At 41.9% G+C, this 27750-nt stretch overlaps 1 protein-coding gene across 3 annotated transcripts in view; it reads left to right on the top strand.

The window, feature by feature from the left end:
- LOC127422271 (beta-secretase 2-like) overlaps positions 1-21378 on the top strand; it is a 56191-nt gene extending 34813 nt beyond the window's left edge. The window contains exons 6-10 of one of the 3 annotated variants that reach the window (XR_007894148.1): positions 2748-2849; positions 5476-5625; positions 11478-11646; positions 14784-15094; positions 19596-21373. Coding sequence is in view for 2 of the 3 variants with exons in the window: in XM_051665671.1 (XP_051521631.1) it covers positions 2748-2849; positions 5476-5625; positions 11478-11646; positions 14784-15025 (663 nt within the window). In the remaining variant the exon portion in view is untranslated. The other 2 variants (XM_051665673.1, XM_051665671.1) reach the window with 2 other exon arrangements.
- Positions 21379-27750: the final 6372 nt, after the last annotated feature.

Genomic DNA, 27750 nt, shown 5'->3' with positions numbered 1-27750 from the left:
AAGACTGCCAATCCAGTAATTTGTGCATTCAATGTGATATACAGTGCATCCGGAAAGTATTCACAGCACTTCACTTTTTCCACATTTTGTTATGTTACAGCCTTATTCCAAAATGTATTAAATTCATTATTTTCCTCAACATTCTACAAACAATACCCCATAATGACAACGTGAAAGAAGTTTGTTTGAAATCTTTGCAAATTTATTACAAATAGAAAACGAAAAAAAAAATCACATGTACATAAGTATTCACAGCCTTTGCCATGACACTCAAAATTGAGCTCAGGTGCATCCTGTTTCCACTGATCATCCTTGAGATGTTTCTACAACTTGATTGGAGTCCACCTGTGGTAAATTCAGTTGATTGGACATGATTTGGAAAGGCACACACCTGTCTATATAAGGTACACAATTAACAGTGCATGTCAGAGCACAAACCAAGCCATGAAGTCCAAGGAATTGTCTGTAGACCTCCGAGACAGGATTGTATTGAGGCACAGATCTGGGGAAGGGTACAGAAAAATTTCTGCAGCATTGAAGGTCCCAAAGAGCACAGTGGCCTCCATCATCCGTAAATGGAAGAAGTTTGGAACCACCAGGACTCTTCCAAGAGCTGGCCCCCTGGCCAAACTGAGCGATCGGGGGAGAAGGGCCTTAGTCAGGGAGGTGACCAAGAACCCGATGGTCACTCTGACAGAGCTGCAGCGTTTCACTGTGGAGAGAGGAGAACCTTCCAGAAGAACAACCATCTCTGCAGCACTTCACCAATCAGGCCTGTATGGTAGAGTGGCCAGACGGAAGCCACTCCTCAGTAAAAGGCACGTGACAGCCCGCCTGGAGTTTGCCAAAAGGCACCTGAAGGACTCTCATACCATGAGAAATAAAGATTGAACTCTTTGGCCTGAATGGCAAGCGTCATGTCTGGAGGAAACCAGGCACCGCTCATCACCTGGCCAATACCATCCCTACAGTGAAGCATGGTGGTGGCAGCATCATGCTGTGGGGATGTTTTTCAGCAGCAGGAACTGGGAGACTAGTCAGGATCGAGGGAAAGATGTATGCAGCAATGTACAGTACAGAGGCATCCTTGATGAAAACCTGCTCCGGAGCGCTCTGGACCTCAGACTGGGGCGACGGTTCATCTTCCAACAGGACAACGATCCTAAGCACACAGCCAAGATAACAAAGGAGTGGCTCCGGGACAACTCTGTGAATGTCCTTGAGTGGCCCAGCCAGAGACCAGACTTGAACCCGATTGAACATCTCTGGAAAGATCTGAAAATGGCTGTGCACCGACGCTCCCCATCCAACCTGATGGAGCTTGAGAGGTCCTGCAAAGAAGAATGGGAGATACTGCCCAAAAATAGGTGTGCCAAGCTTGTAGCATCATACTCAAAAAGACTTGAGGCTGTAATTGGTGCCAAAGGTGCTTCAACAAAGTATTGAGCAAAGGCTGTGAATACTTATGTACATGTGATTTTTTTCTTTTTTTTTTTTTTTTTTTTTAAATAAATTTGCAAAGATTTCAAACAAACTTATTTCAAGTTGTCATTATGGGGTATTGTGTGTAGAATTGAGGAAAATAATGAATTTAATCCATTTTGGAATAAGGCTGTAACATAACAAAATGTGGAAAAAGTGAAGCGCTGTGAATACTTTCTGGATGCACTGTATGATTTCATAATTTTTACAATTACATTATTATCTAATGCAGGGGTTTTCAGTCTTAAACAGTAAGCCCCTATCTGACAAAATGTACAAGAAAGATATTTTTGCAGAAACATCTTTCTTCCACTAAAACACCATGTACATTCTGGCCACTTAATTATGTTTTATCAGGTACGTATTTCACTCTAGTGATATATTATCAAAATTCATCATATTTCAGGCGACAGATCAATTCACCAATGATGCCTTAAATTCAGTCTTACAGACTCATTCGGCAATACGCCATACATGCGTGATTAATGCCTATAAATATTTCTGTTAATAATATGAAACAGTATTCTGCCTTATTTTTATGAAAAATATGTTTACCCTTATGACAATGGATATATTTGTGATAAATTCGCATCACATGAGCCAGTGTCCGTCTCTATGTGAAACTGCACATGTCACAAACACATGAAGACACATCGACCCGATATCATGTTGAACTTGTAACAATGGACACGTCATGACGGATGAACAGAGGCAGGATATATATCTTTATAATATAGATTTGCAAGTGCACAGGACACGTTTTAAGCATACACACACTTTTATAAGCGAGAGCAGGGAGATTTCATAGAGCAGCATACATTTGAGAGTGCACGTTCAGTTTTGTGTGAGAACGAAGAAAATCCATGTGCGAGCGGACTGATTTGTGCTTGCGCAACCGGTAGGCTACATAGGTGCACTCTCGCATGATGTGCATTCGTTCACAACATTTAATAGTATTATAATGCCATAAAGCTACTGTCTATTAAGCTGGACTATGGTCCGTTAAGTAAGTAATTTTCATTTATCTTGACAATACATTTTTATTGTATTTATGTACCTTTTGATTTTACTTCATGAATTTATCATCAATCTCCACGCCTCCCCTGACATGCTCTGGCACCCCCCTGGGGAGGAGCGCCTCCCAGTTTGAAAACCATGGATCTAATGTAATTGTAATGCAATGATTATTACATCCACAGAGCAGCAAGGATTGCTTTTGGTTTGATGAAGGCTTTGACTGATTTGTGTCTCCCTTTTTCTTCCAGTATAACTCAGATAAAGCCATTGTGGACAGCGGGACAACTCTATTGCGACTACCTGCAAATGTGTTCAGTGCTGTGGTGGAGGCCATTATGCAAACATCATTGGTATGACCTTCCTAATGGCAGATTATTTTTGATTAGTGCTGTTAGTGGATTAAAATATTGCATGATTTTTCAGAGTTAATCACGATTAATTGCAGATTTTGAAAGTGCTGGGATTTGACTCTATATATACTGCTTTTCCTGGCAAAATACACACATTTTCTTCTTAGGAAAGAAAACTAAACAATATTATGTAGCAATAATTATTTTATTAACATTTTCCAAACAAAGACTTCCACAGTATAAAAATAGAAATGCACTAAAATAGCACCAATTCAGGTAACACTAAACATTTACCCCCAAAATTTAAAGATTTAGTCAACTAGACTAGAACCCCATAGAATTCATTGCAATGCACATTAAATATCTTAAACCTTCATTCTCCACAGTATTAATCAGCTGGTAGGCTGTGGCTTAGCACTTTGCTACAGCAATCTTGAGGCCACATCCACAAAATTCGTATCAGGGCATCAACGCTCCCCAACACAAGTGTTAAAGGATTAGTTCACCCAAAAATGAAAATTCTCTCATCATTTACTCACCCTGTGCAAGTGATATGATATGACAGCAGCAGTAAGAGTAGTATGGGTAGTATGCCACTTCAAACACAATTGTTGTCTGCAGCGCTTCTCTTCAAAGTGGTGATTAAAGGGATAGTTCAACCAAAACTGAAAATTCCCTCATCGTTTACTCACCCTCATGCCATCCCAGATGTGTAAGACTTTTTTTCTTCTGCTGAACACACACAAAGAGTTTTAGTAGAATATCTCAGCTCTGTAGGTCCATACAATGCAAGTGAATGGTGATCAGGCCTTTGATGCTCCAAAAAGGAGATAAAGTCAGCATAAAAGTAATTTATATGACTCCAGTGGTTTAATCAATGTCTTCTGAAGTGATCCAGTTGGTTTTGGGTGAGAACAGACCAAAATATAACTCCTTTTTCACTGTATATCTGGACAGCAGGCTCCTTGGCAATCGTGATTTCAAGCTCAATAACACCTTCTAGTGGTTGCCACATGCGCAGAGCACTAGATGGCGCTATAGGAAGTGTAATCAAGCTTGAAATCGCCACGGAGACTGCTGTCAAGATGTACAGTGAAGGAGTTATATTTTGGTCTGTTCTCACCCGAAACCAACTGGATTGCTACAGAACACATTGATTAAACCACTGGAGTTCACGACATTTACAAGCGATCCAGTTGGTTTTGGGTGAGACCCGTCAAACCTTTTACAATTATCATGACATTGCATTTCATTTACAATATCCTACAATGCTTCCTACGCGTAGTTGAACATCTGTCGCGGGGTATTTCATCTTATGTCTAAAATGCTGCTGATGTTTTAATATAATGATGCATGTAGTAATGTGTAGTTAATGCAAACCAAAGTTATCTTTTTCCTATCGTTATCTCTATTCAATGTGTGTTGTTCACAATGTGTTGCAGATGCAATAAAACAGATAACAGTTATATTTAAAGTTAAAGATGTGATCTTATGATTCATCATCAACTAAAATAAAATTCTAGGACTATCTATTTAACTTGAATGCTATACAAAGTTGGAAAGACAGAATACTTAAATGACATTGTGCTGGTCACTTATTTATTTATTTATTTTCTTTGGCAGCGTCACTTACTGTTTACATCATTACAACAGTCCCTTGAAAAAGAGAATCTGACCTCTGCTATATTACAGTGATACAATAAATTACAAAAATAAAATGAGAACAGACAATTGTGTTAATCTGATTCATTTGTGATAATCCTGTTTTTAATCAATATGGTGCTGAAACTTTCCTTAAAGATTATTTTCAAGAAAGAAGCACTTAAAAACACACTAGCATCTACAATAAGCAGTGCAAATACAGTAGATAGACATAAAAGAATGCACAATGGAAAGATGAGGATTATTTTTCATTCATACCCTTTTCTGATCACTGTAAATGAAGCCGCTTTATTGTTCTTAATTTAATGAGCCGATAAGCAATTTCATCCTATAGCGAGAACAACGTTTTTCTCTTCACAACATACAACCAAACCTACGTAACGTTTAATGTTGATTTTTATGTTGTAAAAACATGATGAACTGATGATGCACTATCAGTCTCACCGGCATGTTTGTAGTTTTTCACGTATGACAGTTGTAGTTCTGAAGTGAACAGTCGATCTCCTCTTCCGTCGAGCAAGAGACTGTGGGCAATCTTAACCAAAATATTGTTCATGGATCCACACCTCGAAAATCTACCGGGCAACTTTGGGACACTCATTTCAACATACCATGAATTGGGACACTCTAATTCTAATCATGGATACTATTTAGAGTGGATGTGGAAGGTTTGGAAGCAGGGCCAGAGTTGTGCAACATGAACTAAGATAACCGCTCTCTTGCTCAGTGTAAATGCCTACCGAAATAAGAGTCCCACAGAGAGAACTTAAACCACTTAACTCAAAAGGCAGAAAAATTTTATTTCATCGGAATACATGGCTACTTTTGAATGACCATCAATGAAGAAAGATACTTTTTGTGCACAGATGGAGTAGTTACAGCATTTACCAGAAGGGCTAAACTACCCATACTAACCAGCCTAATCTTGAACACTTTTTTTTACTAACCCTGCCCTCTCTCCTAGATTGAAGACTTTTCTGCTGGATTCTTTGACGGCACCAAGCTTGTGTGCTGGATGAGAGGGGAGCCACCATGGAGGCTTTTTCCTAAACTCTCAATTTACCTCAGAGCAACAAACAGCAGCCAGTCATTCCGCATCACCATTCTGCCACAGGTAAGAACCAAATACGGCTTTAGTGTAGCGCTCAGAACTTCCAGATTTGATCATTTGGCTTTAAAATGTGTCCGAAAACTGCCTCATTGCCCAATCAGTCAATGACTTAACAAGCAACATTTTGTGTATGATGCCCCCTCAGATTTTGTGGCATAAACCAGTGTGTCAAGGACGGTTTACATTTTTCTGTGGAGTTTTGAGATGTTATAGCTACTTACCCTCTTCTGCATATTATGGTGGTGTAGCAGATTGGCACATTAAGGAGAGGTCCAGGAATTAACACAGAATCAAGTGGCATGTTGGGGTGTACTGGCTCTGTGTTCTGGAGCTCAAGTTTTTGGCAAACTCAACAAGCAGCGGAGTGAAGAGAAATGATCTCTCCCATCCGTTCGCTTGTGGATCTATGATCTCGCTCGAGGATTCCCACCTGCTATTTATCACCTGTTTGGGGGTCAAACATACGCAGGCTGCACTTGCTAATCCCCAGTGTTGCCCGCACTATTCCCGGTTCGTACAGCGAGTTTTGGAAAGGAGGATGTGGGTCACTGTGTCAAATAATGGAGATCCCTGTTTTTCCTCCATCGCCAGCAGAGAAAGACCCCTGCCCCAGCCGCAGGATCAGTGCAGCTAGAGGCGATCTAAATGGACAAAGTCTCCCTGATCAGCCTCCCCTCTTTGAATCTGCACCTTTGGCAGGGTACAGGGAAGAAGATGTTTTGGAGATTTTTAGAACAAGCCTTTTTCCCACAGAGTGCCTGTTAAAGGTTTCTCTAGGCTGGATGTGCATGAGATAGAGGAACTGGGGATGTACAGCCCTCAACCCAACCCCCCCACCCCTGTTTGAGGCATCAGTAGCGAATCACTTTCACCTCGATCATTGGACGGCCTTTTCATCTGCTCCCCCTTCATTGCCAAGATGGACGGAGAGGTTGTTGGCCTAAATTTATCAGAAGTAATGGCAGCCTTAGCTGTAAGTTCTCTTAATGCTACTTCGCTCCTCGCAGTGTATCAGGACGAGCTGATGGAGGAGATGAGGGGCGCCGGACGTGGCTTTGTGGGAAGAAATCTGCATCATTGCGGATCTCAACCTATGCACGCCTAGAGGAGCTGTCCAGAGCTGCATTGTATGCATGGGTCTCACCATCGTGGGTGAACTGGCTCTTTGACGGGTCTGTCAGGTTTGTCTGAGAGAGAGAAGACAGACATCCTTGCCACCTTGTTGGAACCAAAAGCCCTTTTTGGGGCTTTGGTATCCACAATGCAGACATTTGAAGACGTTTGAAACTTGAAAATTCACTGCACGAACTCCACAGCCATCATGTTCTGGGTTCCCAACCCATATTAGATATGGCCAGTCTGTATTTAGAACCCAAATCCCCCCCCCCCCCCAGCAGCTAGTGCAGGGAGTGGCACTGACTAAACATCCCCAGCCGAGAAGCAAGGTTTGGTTCATGTCAGTCGATCTTAAGGATGCATTTTTCTGCATAGGAATCTACCCATCACACAAATTTCTAAAGTTTTCCAATCAGGGTGTAGCCTTAGATTTTTTTACAGTTCACTTCAGACTTTCATTATCACTTAGATAGGAATTTACCCGTCACACAGAAAATTTCTAAGGTTTGCCAATCAGGGTGTAGCCTATGATTTTTTATTGTTCAGTTCAGACTTTCATTAGCACCTAGAGTTTTCAGCAAGTGTGTGGAGGCAATGCTGACACCACTAAGAACAACAGGTCTCAGAGTTTCGGCTTATCTTGACGATCTACTCTGTGCTCCATCACGGCAGCAAGTGGAGGAGTGCATCGGATTGATTTGCAGTTTTTTGTCCCTTTTTCAGAGAGGGAAAAAAGTCTCATTCAGGCTGTGTCTATGCCTATTGGTCCTGATTTCCTTGACAGTGTCAGTCATTCCATTGGGACTACTGGGAATGAGAAAGTTTCAGCATTGGATAACAGCACTTGTATCAGAGGGGATGCACGCTCTCCGTCAATGGAGAATCCCCGCTTTCCATCATAGGGGAAACCCTTTGGGGGCGGTATCTCTTAGGAAAGTGGTGATGACAGATGCATCACTCACAGGTTGGGGTGCAGTGTGCGAAGTTAAGTTAGTGAAAGGGGCTTGGCCTGCATCACTACAAAACATGCACATAATCTTTCTGGAGTTATTGACAGTGTTTCTAGCATTGAAGCACTTCGTACAGTTCCTTCAAGGCCACCATGTCCTATTCAGATCGGGTAACATGACAACAGTGGCATACTTAGACAAGGGAGCACCCATTCATAGCAGCTGCACAGTCTGGCACAAAACTAGATTGTATGTAGCGGTGCACGCTTTCTCTCATTACAGGCGACGCACGTTCCATGGATGATGAATATGATGGCGGATCTCATGTCCAGGGGGAATCCTCTGTACAGAGAATGGAGACTTCACCCTCAGGTGGTGAGTCAGCTGTATGATTGATACGGGTGAGCTACCATAGATCTCTTCACATCACACAAAACACTCTGTGGCAGACAAGCCTCTCGTTCATCGGAAAAGGAGGATGCAGGAACCAGATTAACAATCAAAAAGACTTTAATAAACACTGACAAAAACGTAACATAAACAAAAGCGCACACACAAAACATGGCTGCGTGCATCTCTCTCGCTTTCTGTCGTCCCCGGCTCCTCCATTTATCTCTCTCCCGGCCATGCCCTCCTCCTTGTCACATACCCCCACCACCCGATTCAGGCCAGGGAAACCTCCAGACTGACTTACTCCCCCACCCCCCTTCCTGAAGGGGAGGAGTTGCCCCTTTGGCCATTCCGTTGCCGGCTGGTCTTCCCTGCCTCCTGGGTACCTGGGTAGGATGAGGGGAGAGGAGGGGAGAGAGAAAGATAGTGGGAGAGACAGAGAGAGAGAGGGAGAGAGAGAGAGAGACAAGAAAAAAAACCCCGGTTCCACGCCGCCATTTGGTCCTCGGCCAGCTAGGAAGCGGTCCTCCGCGACGCCGGGAAATGGCACTGGACCTCACCTCCTGGCAGACAGTAGCGAGCTCCTCCGCCGCCCGGCAGACGTAAGCAGCTCCTCCACCTCCTGGCGGATGGCAGCGGCTCTTCCGTTTCCTGGCGGACGGCAGCAAGCTCCCCCACCCCCTGGCGGATGGCAGCTGCTCCTTTGTCTCTTGGCAGACGGCAGCGGGCTCTTCCGCCTTCGTGCGAACCAGTCCAGTACCACTGTATCATACCTCCTTGGCGTCGTGATCCTCTGTCAGCGGCGAGGGCTCTCTGACAGCACGTCTTCCTCCAGTCATGGGTTTCGGCACCAGTGTGGCAGACAAGCCTCTCGTTCATAGTGAAAGGAAGAAGCAGGAACCGGATTAACAATCAAAAACACCTTAATAAACACTGACGAAGACTTAACATAAACAAATGCGCACACACAAAACACTGCTGCATGCGTCTCTCTCTCTCTCTGGTGTCCCTGGCTCCTCCTTTTATCTCTCTCCCGCTGATTGGGCAACTTTGTGCCAGGCATGAATCCTCTTGGCCCGACCACGCCCTCCTTCTCGTCACACACTCACTGCCCTCTGTTCCTCTATCTAGCAAGAGATGTGCTCCTATAGGTGTCGATGCTTTAGCACATCCATGGCCAAATGTGCTACTTTACGTGTTTCCACCACTGAGTCTAATCGTTCCAACTCCAAGAAAAATGAGGGAATGCAGTCATACTGATCTCTATGAACTGGCCAAGGAAATGGTGGCTGGCAGAGTAGTGTTGTCAAAAGTACCAGTACTTCGGTACCAAGTCGGTACTAAAATAAATAGATGTCAAGATACCAGTGTTTGTGCAATAGTACTGAGCACTGACTCAATGAGGTCCCAGCGCGCTGTCAGATGGACACACAGCTGCTTTTAAATCCTCACACATTTATTTGAGCGTGCGCTCCGTTACTCCTTTTACACTGAAATGTAAAAAATGTATATGATTAAAATCGTGATATGTCCTAGTGTGATTATTAAACTGTGAAATGCTGCAATCTTAGTCTGCATTCGTGCTTCAAGAGCTTTAAATGAATGTGTGAAACAGACCGCTCATACACTGGGAACTCCAATGTCATAGAGAATCATTCATTCACAATCATTTGTATGAGATAAAAAAACAGAGCACTAATCCCATGTGAAGCACATGTAGACTATATATTTATATAATTAAATAACAGAATTTGCGCTTTAATGATTGCACTGGGCCATGTAGCGAACTATTTATCCATCAGAAGAAGAAAGAAAAGCTTCCGTCAAGCTACACTTAAAAAAAAGCACGATTCAAAATAAAAGCTAGACGCCTGAAATTGAAGAAATTGAAACAAATATATTACAACTGTATAGTAAAATGTAATATTCATTGTAGTAATATTAAAAATAATAATTAACAATGATAACTATAATAATTAAGCAATATATCACAAACAAGATTACTATTTTACTGAATTAAATTTTGTTAAAATGCATTGGTGTTGAAAAGTAATTGTTCTAAGTTTTACTTGTTAAAAGTTTTTAAAAGTTTTAAGAATTTGATTGATTAAACTTTAAAACATGGAATTCTAGAAAATGCATTTAAAAAAGGAATAAAAGGATTTGGAAAAAAATAAAAACTAATTTTAGTAGGGTCCTGCTTAAAAACACAATGCATACTTATGGATGGAAAACATTAATTTCTTTTAATGTATTATTTACATTGAAATTTAACTTTAAATAGGCTAAAGAAGTGTGTTCAAAAGCACGTTACCATATTAGCATATTTTTGCTGTTGTATCGAAATTGGTATCGAGAACTGTGAAATTTCACTGGTACCGGTACCGACTACTGATATTTTGGTATCGTGACAACACTATGGCAGAGATAATTCAACTCCTGTGCATCCAGCCCTGGTCCCTCCTGCTATGCAGGGACTTTCTTTCACAAGTGCGGGGGGAAATGTTTCACCCTGTCCTGGAACGAGTAGCTAAATTTGAGCATCACAGGTTTACCCCCAAGGGTGATTGAAATGATTCAGAGCATGAGGGCTGCCTCAACGTGCTTCGCATACGATCGGAAATGGAGTGAGTTTGAGCAATGGTGCGTCTTTAGGAATTTTTGAATAAGGGCAGAGCCTTTTCCACCATCAAGTTTTATCTCCTGGCCATCTAGGCCTGTCATGTGGGAATTGACTCAAATACAATGGGTCAATACCCACTTGTTTGCAGGTTTATGAGAGGCGCTTGGCATTTAAACAGGGTGTCAAAACCGCTAGTTCCATCATGGGGATATGTCTGTGGTCCTGAACGCACTTTCTTAGTATTTAATTTGTAGCATTAAAGCTTCTTGCTAAAAGCAGCTTTGTTATTGGCTCTGACGACTACAAAGAACTCCATGCTTTGCCGTTTCATCACTCTTGTATGAGCTTTGCTGTGGATTCGTCAAGAGTGATGCTTTAGACGAATCCAGCCTTTGTGCCTTAGGTGAGCGACTCTGTTTCAGAGGAGTGTCTTAAAAATGGTTTTAAAGGGGTTTTGGACACTTTTCAGCAGGTCAGAAATTAAAAGGTAGAGCAAATAAAAAAAGGCTGGTTTTAAGCATTCCATAAACGATTCATTAAATTATAATTTTTGGTTATATTTAACTGCATTTATAGTAACTGGCCTTCCCCAAACAGTTGCCACAGCTACACAGAAGCAGACAGTTCTTTAAAACGTCATTACATACTGTAGAATAGCCAAATCTGTTAATTAAAAACAGGTGTCCTCATTCTTTTGGCCATGTAATGTACTCTTAACAGCAAACACATTTTTCCTTGGTAGCTGTACTAACAGCAAACACATTTTTCCTTGTCAGCTTTATGTCCAGCCAGTCACAGATATCGATGGCACATTGGACTGTTTCCGTTTTGGGATCTCCCCTTCAGCCAATGGCTTAGTTATTGGAGCCACTGTGATGGAAGGCTTCTATGTCATCTTTGACCGTGCACAAAAGAGGGTGGGCTTTGCAGTTAGCACCTGTGCAGGTAGGTGGATTCAAGGGTGTCTATAGATATTATGTTACTTATGTTCTGTTCTTTACATTTTGTTATTTGACCTTAAGCTCTGAAACGCTATATAAACAAGAACGCTTTCATCTATGAACGCATTGTTGTATTCTGAAATGTGTCAGATTACAATTCACATTACTACACAAGTATGCGTTGGATTCTCAACATTGCCACAAGGGGTGCTATAGCTGCATTACTGTAAATTGTCTTCCACTGTCAGTTTTCTCTTTAAGGTCCACTACTGTCATGGGGGAGCAACAGTTTAAAGATAATCTTGCTGAGCAAGTTAGTTAAATTGTCGACATGCTTATAGCTAGCTTACTTGAATATTTATAGATCTGGTTTAATGGTACAGGAATTTAAAAATAACTCTACCACCACCTTGAGAAATGAGGTTTGTTACTGCCACAGCAATGCAATTTAAGTATGTGGGTAATTAATTAAGCAATATGACACGAGCAAGAGTGCTCATATGGCCCTTCATCAGCACTGCTGTGATTCAACCGCAGGCACAAGGCCGCAGGCCGAGTGCCGTAGGTAATCACAGCAGTGCTGATTTAGGGCCATATAGCACGATTGCAAGTGTGATATTGCTTATATACAACAGTTCAATGAACAAGAAACTTTGGAAAAACTGAGTATGGTCATAAAAAAATGCATTTGTGCATGGAACTACTTTCTTACACGACGGATCAGAATCTGCCGTTGCTGGTTCAAACCAATTGATGCGTCTAAGCCTTTGTTAGTAATTCAAAAATGTCACTTCAGAAATAGTATCACGGCTTGTGCTGTTTCTAACAAGTTATTGGATAAACAAGGATGGATGTGTGTGTGTGTGTGTGTGTGTGTGAGAGAGTGAGAGAGAGAGAGATGGAGTGTGAGCGATCACCTGTTGCCACACCCAAGCAGAGATGCTGTCAGCTTTCTGAAGATCAGCTTTCTCAGTGGAAAAGTAGCCGTCCAAGCGGGGGTATTTCTCCCTATTTCACGGTAGCCAGTGCGCAAGTCATTCACTATAGAAACCGCAATGTCCTCCGCCATTTTTAACAGCACGTCCTCTCCAATGTGGAAACTCCTGTAAGTAGTAAGCACCTTGAGTTGTGTAATTAATCTGTCTGTTGTGTCTCTCAGCTGCGATGAGCCGTAATGCTGAAGTTTTTAGTAGTGTAGTAGTAAAACAAGTGATCACGGAGTGCTGTTGTATGTAAACACTGGCTGATATGGATTCACTTCACATCACCTAACTGGCTCTTATTACACACAAAAATGATCTTTTGCCACCACCTTCTGGCTAACATATGTAATGTAAAAAAAATAAAAATTAAAAACAGACATACGATAGCTCTTAACACATATGCACTGCTCTTACACTTTAGTTTAGAACAGCACGAACACAAGCGGAGTGATACAAACAGTTAAACGTCCGAGTGCTGATGGTGTGAGACCATCAGTGCTCATGGAAAGTCTCTCATCCAATCAGATTCGAGGACCGGAACTAACTGTTGTATATCATAAAATATATTTTGGTGTGACATGCTGTACCTGATCTAAAACAATTTTAAAGGGCATTTTGCTAGTTCTGTGTATGCTTATAATCAGTGTTGGGTGTATTATGATTACAAAGTACTACTTTTTGAAGTCAAAGGAGTGTAAAGCATTACATTTTAAATTACTGTAATCAGATTACAGTTATTTACGATTAAGTTTTACTTTTAAATAAATTACTTGGGTTACACTTAATAATATTATTTGATGTAGAAACATTAATTATGTTCATATGTACGTCTGTTTGTGTTTCTGTTACCACTGAAGGGCGTGTGCCCCCGACTAAGTCATTGTGAGGGATAAACGTGGTACGGAGTGGTTGACTTGTGTGACAATGAATAGGGAGGAAATATAGACAATATTTTGAATTTTTGGAGTAGAAAAAACACACAAATACTTTCCAATTAATTAGTAAAGTTATCTCGTTACAATTTTAGAGAAGTAGTTAGTCATTTGTAGCAGATTACGTTTTGAGTAATCTACCAAACACTGCTTATAACTAGAGGTGTGGAATTAATGTGTTAAGGCATGCGATTATTTTAAAATGTTAAACACATTTTTTTTTTTTTTTTATTTGACATTACATTCTGACCTTTTTTTTTTTAGCTCTGTGTGAATTCAAAACACTGGTTGGAATAGGGCGTAACCTTTGTGATGTATCCGGGGACATTACACCTACCGTGTCAATGATCAAGTGATGGTGAAATGACTTCTTAACCATGTGTTTTGTACAAAAAAAACCAGATGGGACCTGTGAAAAACCGCATTCACATGACTCGCTGGAGTGAAGCATCAGTGTTTCACTGGCGCTGTGTTGAGCTTCTTACTGGACAATTTGAATGAAGTATCATTGTGTGTGCCTTGCCAGCGCTAAAAACAAAATAAGACATTTACCGCAGTGCTTTTGATGTAGAGTTCAAAATGGCATGAATCATGCCATTGCTGTAGTAAAGTGGATAGCCACTATTTATATTGTGGAGGATGAGGGCTTAAGAGATTGAATGCCCATTGCGATGAAAACTCAACCCATGGGGACTAGTTCTAAGTTAGTCAACCTCCCACTTAGACTTTGGGAAACATTTAATTTTACTTGAATTGGTGTTATTTTTAGTGCATTTTTATATTTTTACTGTGGAATACTTTGTTTAGGAAATGTTAGTAAAACATTATTGTTACATATTGTTTTCTTTTCTAAGAAGAAACTAAATACATTTTGAAAGGAAAATAAATATAGAGTCAAATGTAAGCAATTTCCAAATCTGTGATTAATTATGATTAAATATTTTAATAGACTGACATCACTTGTATTAACATAAAAAAGTCAAACACTTCAGCTTTAAAATTGTAAGCTAAAATCTTGAAAAAAATGGACATGGATACGTCAACTACCCTTGTACAATTGCAAAGCATTTGCATCTGCATTTGCATAGAATGTTTCTGGCCTAACAGACACTTTTGGCACACATTGTCTAGTTCACCCATAACACTGGCAACCATCATGACCCTCTAAGTTGTCTAACTTACTTGTCTTTGTTATGGTTGGCCTGTCTCTTTTCTCCTTTTAACAGAAAATGGTGGTGTACCATTGGCGGAAATCGCTGGGCCTTTCCTAGCTGAGGGTGTAGCATCAGACTGCATGGGCGGTGTATCTCTTAGGGAACCTCTGATGTGGGTGATAGCGTACACTATGATGGGCATATGTGCCCTGGTGCTGATCGTACTCCTCATACTACTCATACTGCCCTGCCAACGACACAGAGACGGTGAGATTACTGACGAGTCTTCGCTGGTGCGCCATCGCATCAAGTGACGTCAGGGGTCGATGGAAGAGCAGGTGGCACAGACTCAGCTAAATGGGACTGAAGAGAATTATGGGCAGGTAACAGGGGTGAACACATTGTGCTGAAATTTCCCCTGGGATCACTGGGTGAGATGGCCTGTTTTTCTGGGAGTAAGCTGGATGCTAAAATTTGAACGTTTGTAGACATTTAAATTTGGTTGACTTTTCAGAAAGGAAGAGAAGAATACTACTGAAGGATGGAGAAATTATGAGTATATAAGTCAATCCTCCACTTTCTCTATTAAAAAGAAATCATAAAGGTGCCAAAATATTATATTAGTATATATATATAGTATATATATATATTAATAAATATTAGTATTAATATGGTGTTGGCTGAAGATAGATTTGATCCGAACAGATGTTCATTTTCTTCAAAGTATGCTGCTTTTCTTATTAGTCTTAAATATGATTGTCAATAATGCTACTGAAAATTGCCTTTATTAGTTTGGTCTTAAAAAGTATCTGGACACTTAAGACACAATAATGTATGAAAATAATTGCATTAGATACATTTTCAAACCAAGCATATCTGTAAACAAATGATGAGCCATTTTTGTATTTACAGTACATTTAAGTTCACACAGGTTTAGTTCATCATATTAATTATGGACATGTTCTACTAACATTTGACAACCAGAAGAGTGTCAAAATACTTGCAATTATGCTTATAATTTAAAACTACAAAGTTTTGTGAAGTGTTTTTCTTGGAAAGTTTGCTTGTCCTATCTTTTTTCTTTTGTTTTAAATAAATGCCACTTGATTTGTTGTATTTTAGACACTCAGACATTTTTAAGTGTCCACATACTTTTTGGGGCCTCTGAACTTAATCTTGAATTAGTACATATATAGCATTGTCTTGGCATGCTGTTGCACAAATTTGGGGCCAGTCACATGAATCCCCTTGGAGTAGTTAAAAGTTCAGAGCCTACGATTTTCAGAAAATCCAAAATGGCTGACTTCCTGTTGGGCAGAGCTAATGACTGTGAGTATGAAAGTTGTTCAGCTTGATGAGAACTATATATGTACCAATTTTGGTGACTGTAGGTGAAAATGGGGGTGCTACAGAGCCCCCCATACATGCCCATGCGTGAACTTTTGCCCAGCCCTAATGGCCAACGACTCTGATGTGTGTTCAAAATTTCATGAAACTTTAAATATGCCAAGTGCCTCAAAAACACCCAAATATAGGAAGAAAGGAATAATTACAATTAATGTGTTGCCAAGGCAACACTATTTAAGATATCAAATATCCCTTGACAATTTTACATCAGCAGCGTCTTGACATTAATCTAAAGAATTTTGTAGCAATTCATGTAAATATAAGAGGGCTATTTCAAAGTCTTTTAAAAGTGCCATACTTCCTCCTGCCAGTTGGTGGCGCTATGACCATGACCCATAATAGCCACATCCATGTGATCAACCCTCATTACCAAACATACAGCTGAATTTTCATCAAAATCACACAGTGCACACAGAAGATATAAGGCACTTCCTGTTTCCCATTTTCCCTATAAATGTATTGCTTCACCATGGCGACATCATTCGAAAAATCAAAAATCTGTTCGCAATTTAGCATCTATAATGTCTTGGCATGGTGTTGCACAAATTTGGTGCCAGTCACATGAATCCCCTAAGAGGAGGATTTAAAAGTTCAGAGCCTGCGATTTTCAGAAAATCCAAAATGGCCGACTTCCTGTTGGGCGGAGATAAGACTGCATTTATGAAAGTTGCCCAGCTTGATGAGAACGATATATGAACACAGTTTGGTGACTGTAGGTGAAAAAGGGGGTGCTACAGAGGCCCCACTTACATGCCCATGTTCAAAGGGGCAGTACAGAGCCCCCCCCCCATTCATACACACACACACACACACACACACACACCACCACTGCAACTTTTGCCCAGCCCTAATGGCCAACAACTCTGATGTGTATGCAACATTTCTTTACATTTTAAGCATGCAAAGTGCCTCAAAAACACCCAAATATAGGAATAAAGGAATAACATTTTACACCAGCAGTGCCTTGGCATTATTATAAATAATTTTGAAGCAATTCATGTAAACAAAAGAGGGCTACTTCAAAAACTGTTAAAATTGCCATACTTCCTGGTGCCAGTTGGTGGTGCTATGACCATGGCCCATAATAGCCACATAAATGTGGTCAGCCCCCATTAACAAACATACAGCTGAAATTTCATCAAAATCATATAATGCACACAGAAGATATAGGGAACTTCCTGTTTCACATTTTTGCCATAAAGTTACTGCCTTGCCATGGCAACACCATTCGATATATATCAAAAATCTGTTCACAATTTAGCATCTTCTATGTCTTGGCATAAGGTTGCCTAAATTTGGTGACAGTCACATTAATCCCCTAGGAGGAGTATTCAAAAATTCAGGGCCTGCAAATTTCAAACAATGCACATTCAATCCAAAATGGCCAACTTCCTGTTGGGCGGAGCTAATGACTGTAATATTCAAAGTTGTCTGGCTTGATGAGAACAATATATGTTGCAAGATTGGTGACCATTGAAGAAACTGACCCCACCACTTTTGTCAAAAGATGGCGCTAGATCTCTCCAGCCACACCCATATGTTAACTTTTTCCCAGGCCTAATGGCCGACAACTCTGATTTGTGTGCAAAATATCATGAAAATTCAAGCATGCCAAGTACCTCAAAAACATGTGAATATACATAAAAAGAATAATGACATTTAATGTGTTGCCATGGCAACACTATTTAAGATATCAAGAATCCCTTCAGAATTTGAAATCTGCACTGTCTTTTCATTATTCTAAAAAAATTTGAAGCAATTCAGGTAAACATAAGAGGGATATTTCAAAGTCTGTTAAAAGTTCCACACTTCCTTCTGCCAGTTGGTGGCACTATGGCCATGACCCACAATAGCCACATCAATGTGATCAGCCTAAAAGGTCAAACATACAGCGCGAATTTGATGTAAATCACACAATGCATGCAGAAGATATGATACACTTCATGTTTCCCATTTTTTTACATTCATTTAATGCGTTGTCATGGCAACACAGTATGCTATATCAAAAATCCATTCGCAATTTAGCATCATCAATGTCTTGGCATGATATCACCCTAGGAGGAGTATTTCCAATTTCAGAGCATGCATTTTCCAAACAATCCAAAATGGCATACTTCCTGTTGGGCGGAGCTTAAGATTGTCAGTGCGATAGTTGTCCGGCTTGATGAGATCTATATATGTACAAAGTTTGGTGACTAGCTCAAAAGGATTGTGCTAGATAGCCCCCTGAACATGCCCATCTTCTAGGTGGTGCTACAGTGCCCCCTCTACACACCCATGTATGAACCTTTGCCAAGCGCATATGGCCAATGACTCTGATGCGTGTGCAAAATTTCATAAGTTTTTGAGCATGTTAAGTACCCCAAAAGCCCCCGAAACCTTGAAAAAAAAGCACAATAAAAATAATAATAAATATAGCTGCGAGCAGCAATGACGGGCCCAAGCACCATGGGTCTATTTCCACCCGTTGGCTTTCAGAAAACAATGCAAGGTGGACACAACAACAACTCAACATTAATGTAAACTTGGACCCTAATCATACAATGAGTAATAGATATATGCCACCATTCCAGTTTGACTACAACTTCACAAAATTTTCCATCAGCAGTGTCTAAAGAATTTAAGCAATTTGGGTAAATGTATTGGTGGTGCTATGACCGTGACTCACAATAGCCACATCCATGTGATTAGCCTCCTAGAAAAAACATACAACTCAATTTTAATCTAAATCACACAATGCACGCAGAAGATATGAGACACTTCCTGTTTGCCTGTTTTTCCCATTAATTTTGTGAATCACCATGGCAACACCATTCGATATTTAAAATCTGTCTAGCATCTTCGATGTCTTGGCATAATGTTGTCTAAATGTGGTGACAGTCTCATGAATCACCACTCAGAGAATCAATCAATCAATCAATCTATGTATCTCAATTTTTATTGAGAGTAATTTTATTTATTTTTTGCTAACTGATTAATCTGACATTTTTGCTATAATTTAATATAATTATTTATTGAAAAAAATATGTAGATCTAAAGATTATATTGTAATGAAGTTATTTACCATTTTTATTCATCCATAAACCAGATTTAAATTAAATTAACAAATATAATTCATGGCATTAGGTGTTAAAATAGTTTAAGTAGATTTTAATATGAGCACAGAAGTCATTTAGGCTTGTAATTTCGTTGCAATTCTGTTGTATTTTTTTCTCTGTTCACTGTCAAAATAAATGAAGTACATTAACTTTGAGTCTGCATTTGTTAGTCATATGCACAACTGTTTAAATAGCCTCTAAATTAATGATGGGCAAATGAGGACATAAATTAGGTTAGAATACTGCATGTTCACCCATAGAATAATTATTCAATGCATAAATTACCAACTGGTTACAACAAACAACTATTTGTCATGGTTCCGGCATTTGTGCCGGCTCATACTGTTGTTTGTTTTTCTCTATCCCTCGTGTCTCACAGGTGGAGCTGGCACACGATCAGCGTTTCCATGGGAACGGTGATCGATCTTGGGAAGATGCTAATCACAGCAATGATTTACTCACCTGTTACCATCTGCTTCACACTGATTGCACTCCCTATTTATTCCTTGTGTTTCACCTCATTATTTGCCCATTTATTGTTCACTGTCATGTTAACTGTGCTCTCTTGTGTAGTTGGAGCATGCTTGTGTGTCTGTTGGTTGCCTCTCTATAGAGGTGCGGTTACCTTCCTGTTGGCCGTCACCCTCACCAGTTCTATGCCCAGTTCATGTGGAGGAGGTTTCCTCGGTCTCTGCCCGCGTCTTGGGGACAATATCATCTGGGCTTTGCCCTCGCAACACACCAGCTTCAACGGACTCTCTTCAGATTGTTCCTGACTTCCACAAAGCACACACTTATCATTACAAACACACCCTTCACTAGCCCATTGCGGCTCACTGGGTTTCAGCCGTCTGCAGCTGGCGCCAGGTTCACCTTATCTTGACATTGAGAACTTTGTTAATAAAACCATTGAACCATCATCTCTGCTTTTGGGTCCTTTGTCCCCCCCGTGACACTATTGATCCACAACCTTGCCACAACGTTGTCAGGACTGGCACCACTCCAAAGTTACGTTGTGGCAACGAATACAGGAATTTCACTTTTCCAGTTGTCTCAACGTAATAAGTTACATTGCCACAACTCAAGTTTTGTCATCAAATTATGCTGTATTAGGAAATGGCCATGTAATTTGGCTAGCTGGAATTACAAAATGGCTGAATTTGCTGCTGCTTTTCTCAAATTTTGCAATGCAATTTGCTATATTTTGGGGGGTTGTTTTGCAGTGAAAACTCACAAATCATCATTATATACCCCTGTAATTGTGCTAGTTACATTTTAAATGCAATTACATGTAAATATTTTAGTGCATAATCACCTGTCTTCATCTTTTGTGCTTGCTTCTGGTTTGTGCCGTGTTTGGTATCGTTGAAGCATTATTTTTTGGCAAAGATTTAATCTTTCACCACATCAAACTCAAACACATCTCTACCTGCAGTTGATTGAGAAAATGAACTGTGTGCAGAGTAGGGATGGGCGGATCGATCCTAAAGTATCGATACTTCCGATACTGATGTTGTATCAAAAATATCGATCCTCACACAAAAATATTGATTCTAAATAATAAATTTATTAACTAGGGACATTATTATTTGGTTACCATGAACAATAATCATAAGCTTCAAAGTGAAATAAAATGGATTAGGCTATATTAGCAAATACTTGTTCAGGATGGGAACTGTATCTTCTTCCACTCATCTTATTCATAAATGCTGAAAAACACAAGCAGACAAGCGCTTGTGCCTTCACAAGACTCGTTCAAACAAGAGGGATCAGTGCCTTGAAGAGGTAATGATAGAAAATCAGAGAAATAGCTTCTGGTCGTGTAGTCTAGGGCATATGCAGGCAAACATTGTATGCCCTCCTATCTGTTTTAGGATTTTGCCCGGAACTTTTTCAATCTAATAACGCGATGCCGCAGTACCGTTGAGTGAATTGTGATTTTTTATTATTATTTTAAAAAATTTACAGAGATTCTCTCTAAACACGCACGGAGATGCACTGGGGAGCACTGGCAAGACAAACAGTCAGACTAAGCTGATCCACCAATCAGAATGTTCATTTCAGACGCAATTGGATATTTGCTAACCAATCATATTTTCCATTTTAGTAAGGGACGGGGCATTTCCAGCATCTGATATACAAGCATCCCTGGAGAACTTTTGCACTGCATATTTATTTCCCTGCTAAACATAAATAGATGTATATACTTTTAAATGTATCTTATGCAATTAAACTTTGTGAAAATACTGCATGTTATTGCACCCCTCATAGTTTTTGAAGCTCTTTTTTTTCTTCTTTTTTTTTTTTTTTGCCTTTCATTGCTGTCGGTGGTGCTTTTTATCGTGATATCAAATAAGTTACATTTATATTTCTAAGTAGGGGAACAATTTCACTCTACACAGAAAAGCACACAAATAACCATGAATTTTTATGAAGGCTATATATGGTAATACAAGATAACGTGTTAACGTGAACATTCCTACTCATATTAGCTACAATTCTTAACAGTTTATTGCGTATTTAGTTTATTAGTTAGAATAATAATAAAGTACAGTTGTGCTCAAAAGTTTGCATACCCTTGGAGAATTGGTTATATATGTACCATTTTTAAGAAAACATGAGTGAGCAGGCAAAACACATTTCTTTTATTTCTTATGGGATTCATATTCAACTGTAGGTTATAACAGAATGGCACAATCATAAAACAAAACATGGCAACAAAGAAAAAATGAAATGACCCCTGTTCAAAAGTCTGCATACCCTTATTTCTTAATACTGTGTATTGCCCCCTTTAGCATCAATGACAGCGTGCATTCTTTTGTAATAGTTGTCCATGAGGCCCCAAATACTTGCAGGTGGTATAGCTGCCCATTCGTCTTGGCAAAATGCCTCCAGGTCATGCAAAGTTTTTGGTCGTTTTGCATGAACCGCATGTTTGAGATCTCCCCAGAGTGGCTCGATGATATTAAGGTCAGGAGACTGTGATGGCCACTCCAGAACCTGCTGTAACCACTGGAGGGTCAACTTGGCCTTGTGCTTAGGGTCATTGTCATGCTGGAAAGTCCAAGAGCATCCCATGCGCAGCTTTCGTACAGAAGAATGCAAATAGTCTGCCAGTATTTTCTGATAACATGCTGCATTCATCTTGCCATCAATTTTCACAAGATTCCTGTGCCTTTAGAGCTCACACACCCCCCAAAACATCAGTGAGCCACCACCATGCTTCACAGTGGGGATGGTATTCTTTTCACTATAGTCCTTGTTGACCCCTGTCCAAACATAGCGCTTATGGTTGTGACCATAAAGCTCTATTTTGGTCTCGTCACTCCAAATTACAGTGTGCCAGAAGCTGTGAGGCGTGTCAAGGTGTTGTCGGGCATACTGTAACCGGGCTTTTTTGTGGCATTGGTGCAGTAAAGGCTTCTTTCTGGCAACTCGACCATGCAGCTCACTTTTGTTCAAGTATTGTCCTATTGTGCTCCTTGATACAACCACACCGTCTTTCCCCAGAGCAGCCTGTATTTCTCCTGAGGTTACCTGTGGGTTTGTCTTTGTATCCCGAACAATTCTTCTGGCAGTTGTGGCTGAAATCTTTCTTGGTCTACCTGACCTTGGCTTGGTATCAAGAGATCCCCAAATTTTCCACTTCTTAATAAGTGATTGAACAGTACTGACTGGCATTTTCAAGGCTTTGGATATCTTTTATATCCTTTTCCATCTTTATAAAGTTCCATTACCTTGTTACGCAGGTCTTTTGACAGTTCTTTTCTGCTCCCCATAGCTCAGTATCTAGCCTGCTCAGTGCATCCACATGAGAGCTAAGAAACTCATTGACTATTTATACACAGACACTAATTGCAATTTAAAAAGCCACAGGTGTGGGAAATTAACCTTTAATTGCCATTCAAACCTGTGTGTGTCACCTTGTGTGTCTGTAACAAGGCCAAACATTCAAGGGTATGTAAACTTTTGATCAGGGCCATTTGGGTGATTTATGTTATCATTATGATTTAAAAAGGAGCCCAACAACTATGTGATAATAAATAGCTTCATATGATCACTATCCTTAAATAAAAGTCAATCAGTCAATCATGATCAGTCAAATTTTCAAAATCAATGCCAAAATTTCACAATTTCTGCCAGGGTATGCAAACTTTTGAGCACAACTGTATGTGAATCAATAAAAAATTGTTAATCTGAAAAAGAAATTTTATCTTATTTGCATGGTCTACATTTGCAACAGACAAACACACAAATGAACAGACAACATTTTCAACCCCACCTTATAAAATGTCCTGGTTACTTTCGTAACATCCATTCCCTGATGGAGGGAACGAGACGTTGTGTCGATGTAGTGACGCTAGGGGTCACCCTTGGGAGCCCCGAACTCCTTTGCTTTTTGAAAAAAGGCCAATGGGAATTGGTGAGTGGAATTTGCATGCCACTCCCCCGGACATACGGGTAAAAGGAGCTGGTATGCAACCACTCATTCAGATTTTGTGCGGAGGAGCCGAGACAAGGTCCCGGCCATTTCAGCGGGTAGTTCAGCATTGTGGCAAGAGGGACACAATGTCTCGTTCCCTCCATCAGGGAACGGAGGTTACGAAAGTAACCAGGACGTTCCCTATCTGTCACTCACTCGATGTTGTGTCGATGTAGTGACACTAGGGGTCCCTATTCAAAACGCCATAACTAGCTGAACTGTGTTACATGGACTGGCGGTGCGAGACGGGCAGACCACTGTGTACCTCGTAGCCAGCGTACCAGACCGTCACGTAACCTCCCCCAATGCTCTTATGAGCGTCGAACGGTCCTTCGGGAACAAGTCGACTGCCCAACAAATAGGGACAGGCTAACCCAGCCATGGCCTCTTTTCCTCTTTTTTTCTCCCCAAAAAGAGTGGAATTTGTTAACTGACTGGGGGCCATAAATGTCTACACTGGGGGGGTGTCACTCCCAAGGGGAAGACACCGTGGAGACCACACCCCGCCCAGAGAAGGGGGGGTATTTCGAGTGTAAATACGTCACATGGTCTTACCGAGTCTTGTCGAAAGTATGTCATGTGGAGAAGTCGCATGGTAGGTCCTACCCGAGGGGGGAGGAGTTTCTACAAGCATGGTGACCGGGGGCAGAGGGGCCTCTGCCCAAGGAAGATGCAGTTTACCGACAGGGAAACAATTTAGCGGAAGATATATCACATGGGGTCACCTATGGGGAACCAGCACATGTGGAGCACCTACCCTTGCACAGGGTCTGTGCAAGTAGGCTCACTGGGGGAAACGTGTATTTGTGTAGTCCAGGGGGCCAGCTGTGTGCCTGCGAGTCTATACTGAGGGGTGCCTTGGTCAGGGCGTACCAAAGCGGGCAGTGGGAGGATTCCTGGGAAGCAAACAGGTCTACCTTTGCTCGACCGAATCAACTCCAAATCAGCTGGACCACCTGGGGGTGGAGTCTTCACTCTCCCCTGAGCGTAACCTGTCGTGACAGTGCGTCCGCTGCGGTGTTGAGGTCGCCCGGGATGTGAGTGGCTCGTAGCGACTTGAGGCGCTGCTGACTCCAGAGGAGGTGACGGCGGGCGAGTTGTGAGATGCAGTGAGAGCGTAGACCGCCTTGACGGTTGATGTATGCTACCATCGCCGTGTTGTCCGTCCGGACCAACACGTGCTTGCCCTGGATCAACGGCCGGAACCTCCGCAGGGCGAGCAGTACTGCCAACAACTCAAGGCAGATGATGTGCCAACACAGAAGTAGGCCAGTCCAGGAGGGGGACCAAGGGGATAATCACGTCAGACATTCTGGTGGGTGGGACCTCGTGGCTGGACGGAGCCTGAGGCACCACATCCTAGGGGCTCGAGCCCCATGGCCATGCTGAGACCAGGGACATTACCTGGCTCCTGATACCCACCATAATAATGGTCGAGGAGGGGGGAGGAGGAACATCGTCCCCGCAGTCATTCGGAGCCAATCCGGTGTGGGCGTGTTTGTGCCACAGCTGGGCGCACAGGGGCGGGGGGGGGCCTCTGCTGGAGCGCCAAACCTGCCGAAATGGGACTGTGGATGGCGGTCGTGACGACGGCCGTGCACACCTGACATGTGACCCAGAGAACAAGGAAACCACTCTTTTGTTGAAGTTTTGGGTACCACAGCCTCTTGGGCATACGGCAAAAAATTAAACAAAAGATTCTCCTCCCGGCCCTCCACTGGGGGATGGAGTGGTCTGTCTACCAGCTCCATAGAAGCGGATCTCCTCATCCCTGGGTCACCTGTCTCAGGGGTGCTTTGAAGCCTTCCTAGGGTTCTTGGCATCCGGCCGTGAGACAGGTGGCATCTGCTTCCTGCGGTGGGCTCCACGCCGGGCTGGGCTGAGGGGGCGGGCTGCGGCGGAGCTGGTGCTGTTGCTGTAGGAGGACACCCTTGGTGATGAGCAGACGGGGTGCAGGGCAGGATGTGTTGAATGGCCTCCATCTGCTGCTTCACCACCGAGATAATGCCACTACCTGGGCAAAGTCCTCAACGGTGTCGCCGAATAGGCCAACCTGGGAGATGGGGGTGTCAAGGAACCGTGCCTTGTCGGCCTCTCTCATCTCGACCAGGTTGAGCCAAAGGTGGCGCTCCTGGACCACCAGGGTGGACATCGCCTGCCCGAGAGACCACGCCATGACCTTCGTCACCCGGAGAGCGAGGTCGGTCGCCGAGCGCAGTTCCTGCATTAATCCCGGGTCAGAACTACCCTCGCGCAGCTCTTTTAGCACCTTGGCTTGGTGAACTTGCAGGAAAGCCATGGCATGCAGGGCGGAGGCAGCTTGTCCAGTGGCACGGTAGACCTTAGCCGTCAGGGACAATATAAACCTACTGGCCCTGGACAGGAGCTTCGGGTGCCTGTGCCAGGTGGCGGCGCTCTGCGGGCACAAGTGCACCACGAGCACCTTATCCACCTGGGGGATCACCGAATATCCCTTGGCCGGCCCACCACAGAAGGTAGTGAGAAAGGGGGAGCTGAAAGATCGGGATCGGGCAGTAAAAGGTGCCCCCCACGATCTTGTCAGCTCCTCATGCACTTCCGGGAAGAAAGGGACCGGAGCGGGGTGCGGCCGTGAGCGGCGCTCTGGGCCCAGGGACCAATCATCGAGCCGTGAGGGTTCAGGGGAGATTTCCGACGCTCGCGGCTGCCCGGGAAACATGTCCGTCATCTCTGCATCGGCCTGAGACTGGGTGACCACACCCGAAGGAGGGAATGTCTTTAATGACAGATTTCGTATCCAGGCAAACAAAAGACATGGGTTCCACCTGTGTACATTAACAATAGCGTGCACTATGTCTCTGACAAGCTGAGGTAAAATTTAGCTCAATTTACCTTATAAATGATAAGTGTAAGATGTTGCATGCTAGAATCCTAGAGCGATCAGCAGGTCTGCTAAGAACAAGTGACTTCTTCTGGTCAATAGTTGTAATAACATCATAAACTGAATGTAAGCTTTACATAATCCCTTTTTCAAAGAAATAAAATCAATTCTCAGTCTTGTCCGACGGGCCGTATTCAGATTAGGGTTTGGGGCAGGGATTAGTTCAGCTTCACACCCATTTCACATCGCAAACTTGAGCGAAACGTGAGTATAGCGTCAGCTTAACTACAGCGTAGCTGCAGACTCGACAGGGCTTTTTCTCTGGAAGCTTTTCTATAGTGTCACCGCAGCGGAACTATACAGAAATATACTGCGATTTCTATGTTACTAAGGTGAGTATTTATTTTAATAAAGACCATAATTTATAAAATGGTTATCAGGAGTGGGTCACTGATAAGTATTACAAACTTGATCATTGTGAAATCTTATTTACATGAGGAGGAGGACCACATTTGCATCTAAAAGGTAAACAATAGAGCACTTTGTTCTTCTCCACCTCCACAATCAGTCTGGTATCATCCATTGTTGAACACGAATGAGATAAGTTCTGAATTTACTGACATCACGGTCTGTCACGTGCATGTGTGTACAGGTGAAAGAAAACCTGGCTGTGATTGGGTATTGCTGAAGCCTATAGATGAAGTTACTGTTTACAAGCAAACACTCTGCCCTGCCCCTCCCAGGTTCTTTTGTTGCCCAGAAAAGAACTGCTGTCTATGGGCGCTTTGCTCAGATTGCACTGAAACTGCCCAAAAAGTGCTGTTTGTGGGGTTAGAACACCCCGTTTTCCACAGATTATTGGAGAGTGGGGCTTCTTTAAATTTTCACCAGATCGCTGCATCAGGAAAAACACAGGATTTTCACAGCAGAAGCTGTTGGTTGATATTAACTTTTTTTTTATGAAGGAATTACGTAAACTCTTACTGCAAACTGCTTTTTTAAATTTCCAAAGTGCTGTCTCTGTGACAGATATGAAGTCAAATATAATCTAACGATGATATTATATTATTAAGACCACCGAATACGATATAACAGGAGGAACAGATCCCGTGTCCACCACTGCAGTGCATGGACTACTGTTTGTGAAAGGATAAGTGAATAAAAATTATGTCATACAGCAAAAATTATGTC

This window comes from Myxocyprinus asiaticus, chromosome 31, assembly GCF_019703515.2.
Source record: "Myxocyprinus asiaticus isolate MX2 ecotype Aquarium Trade chromosome 31, UBuf_Myxa_2, whole genome shotgun sequence".
Taxonomy (NCBI): Eukaryota; Metazoa; Chordata; class Actinopteri; order Cypriniformes; family Catostomidae; genus Myxocyprinus; species Myxocyprinus asiaticus.
This window is presented reverse-complemented; position numbering and strand designations above follow the sequence as displayed.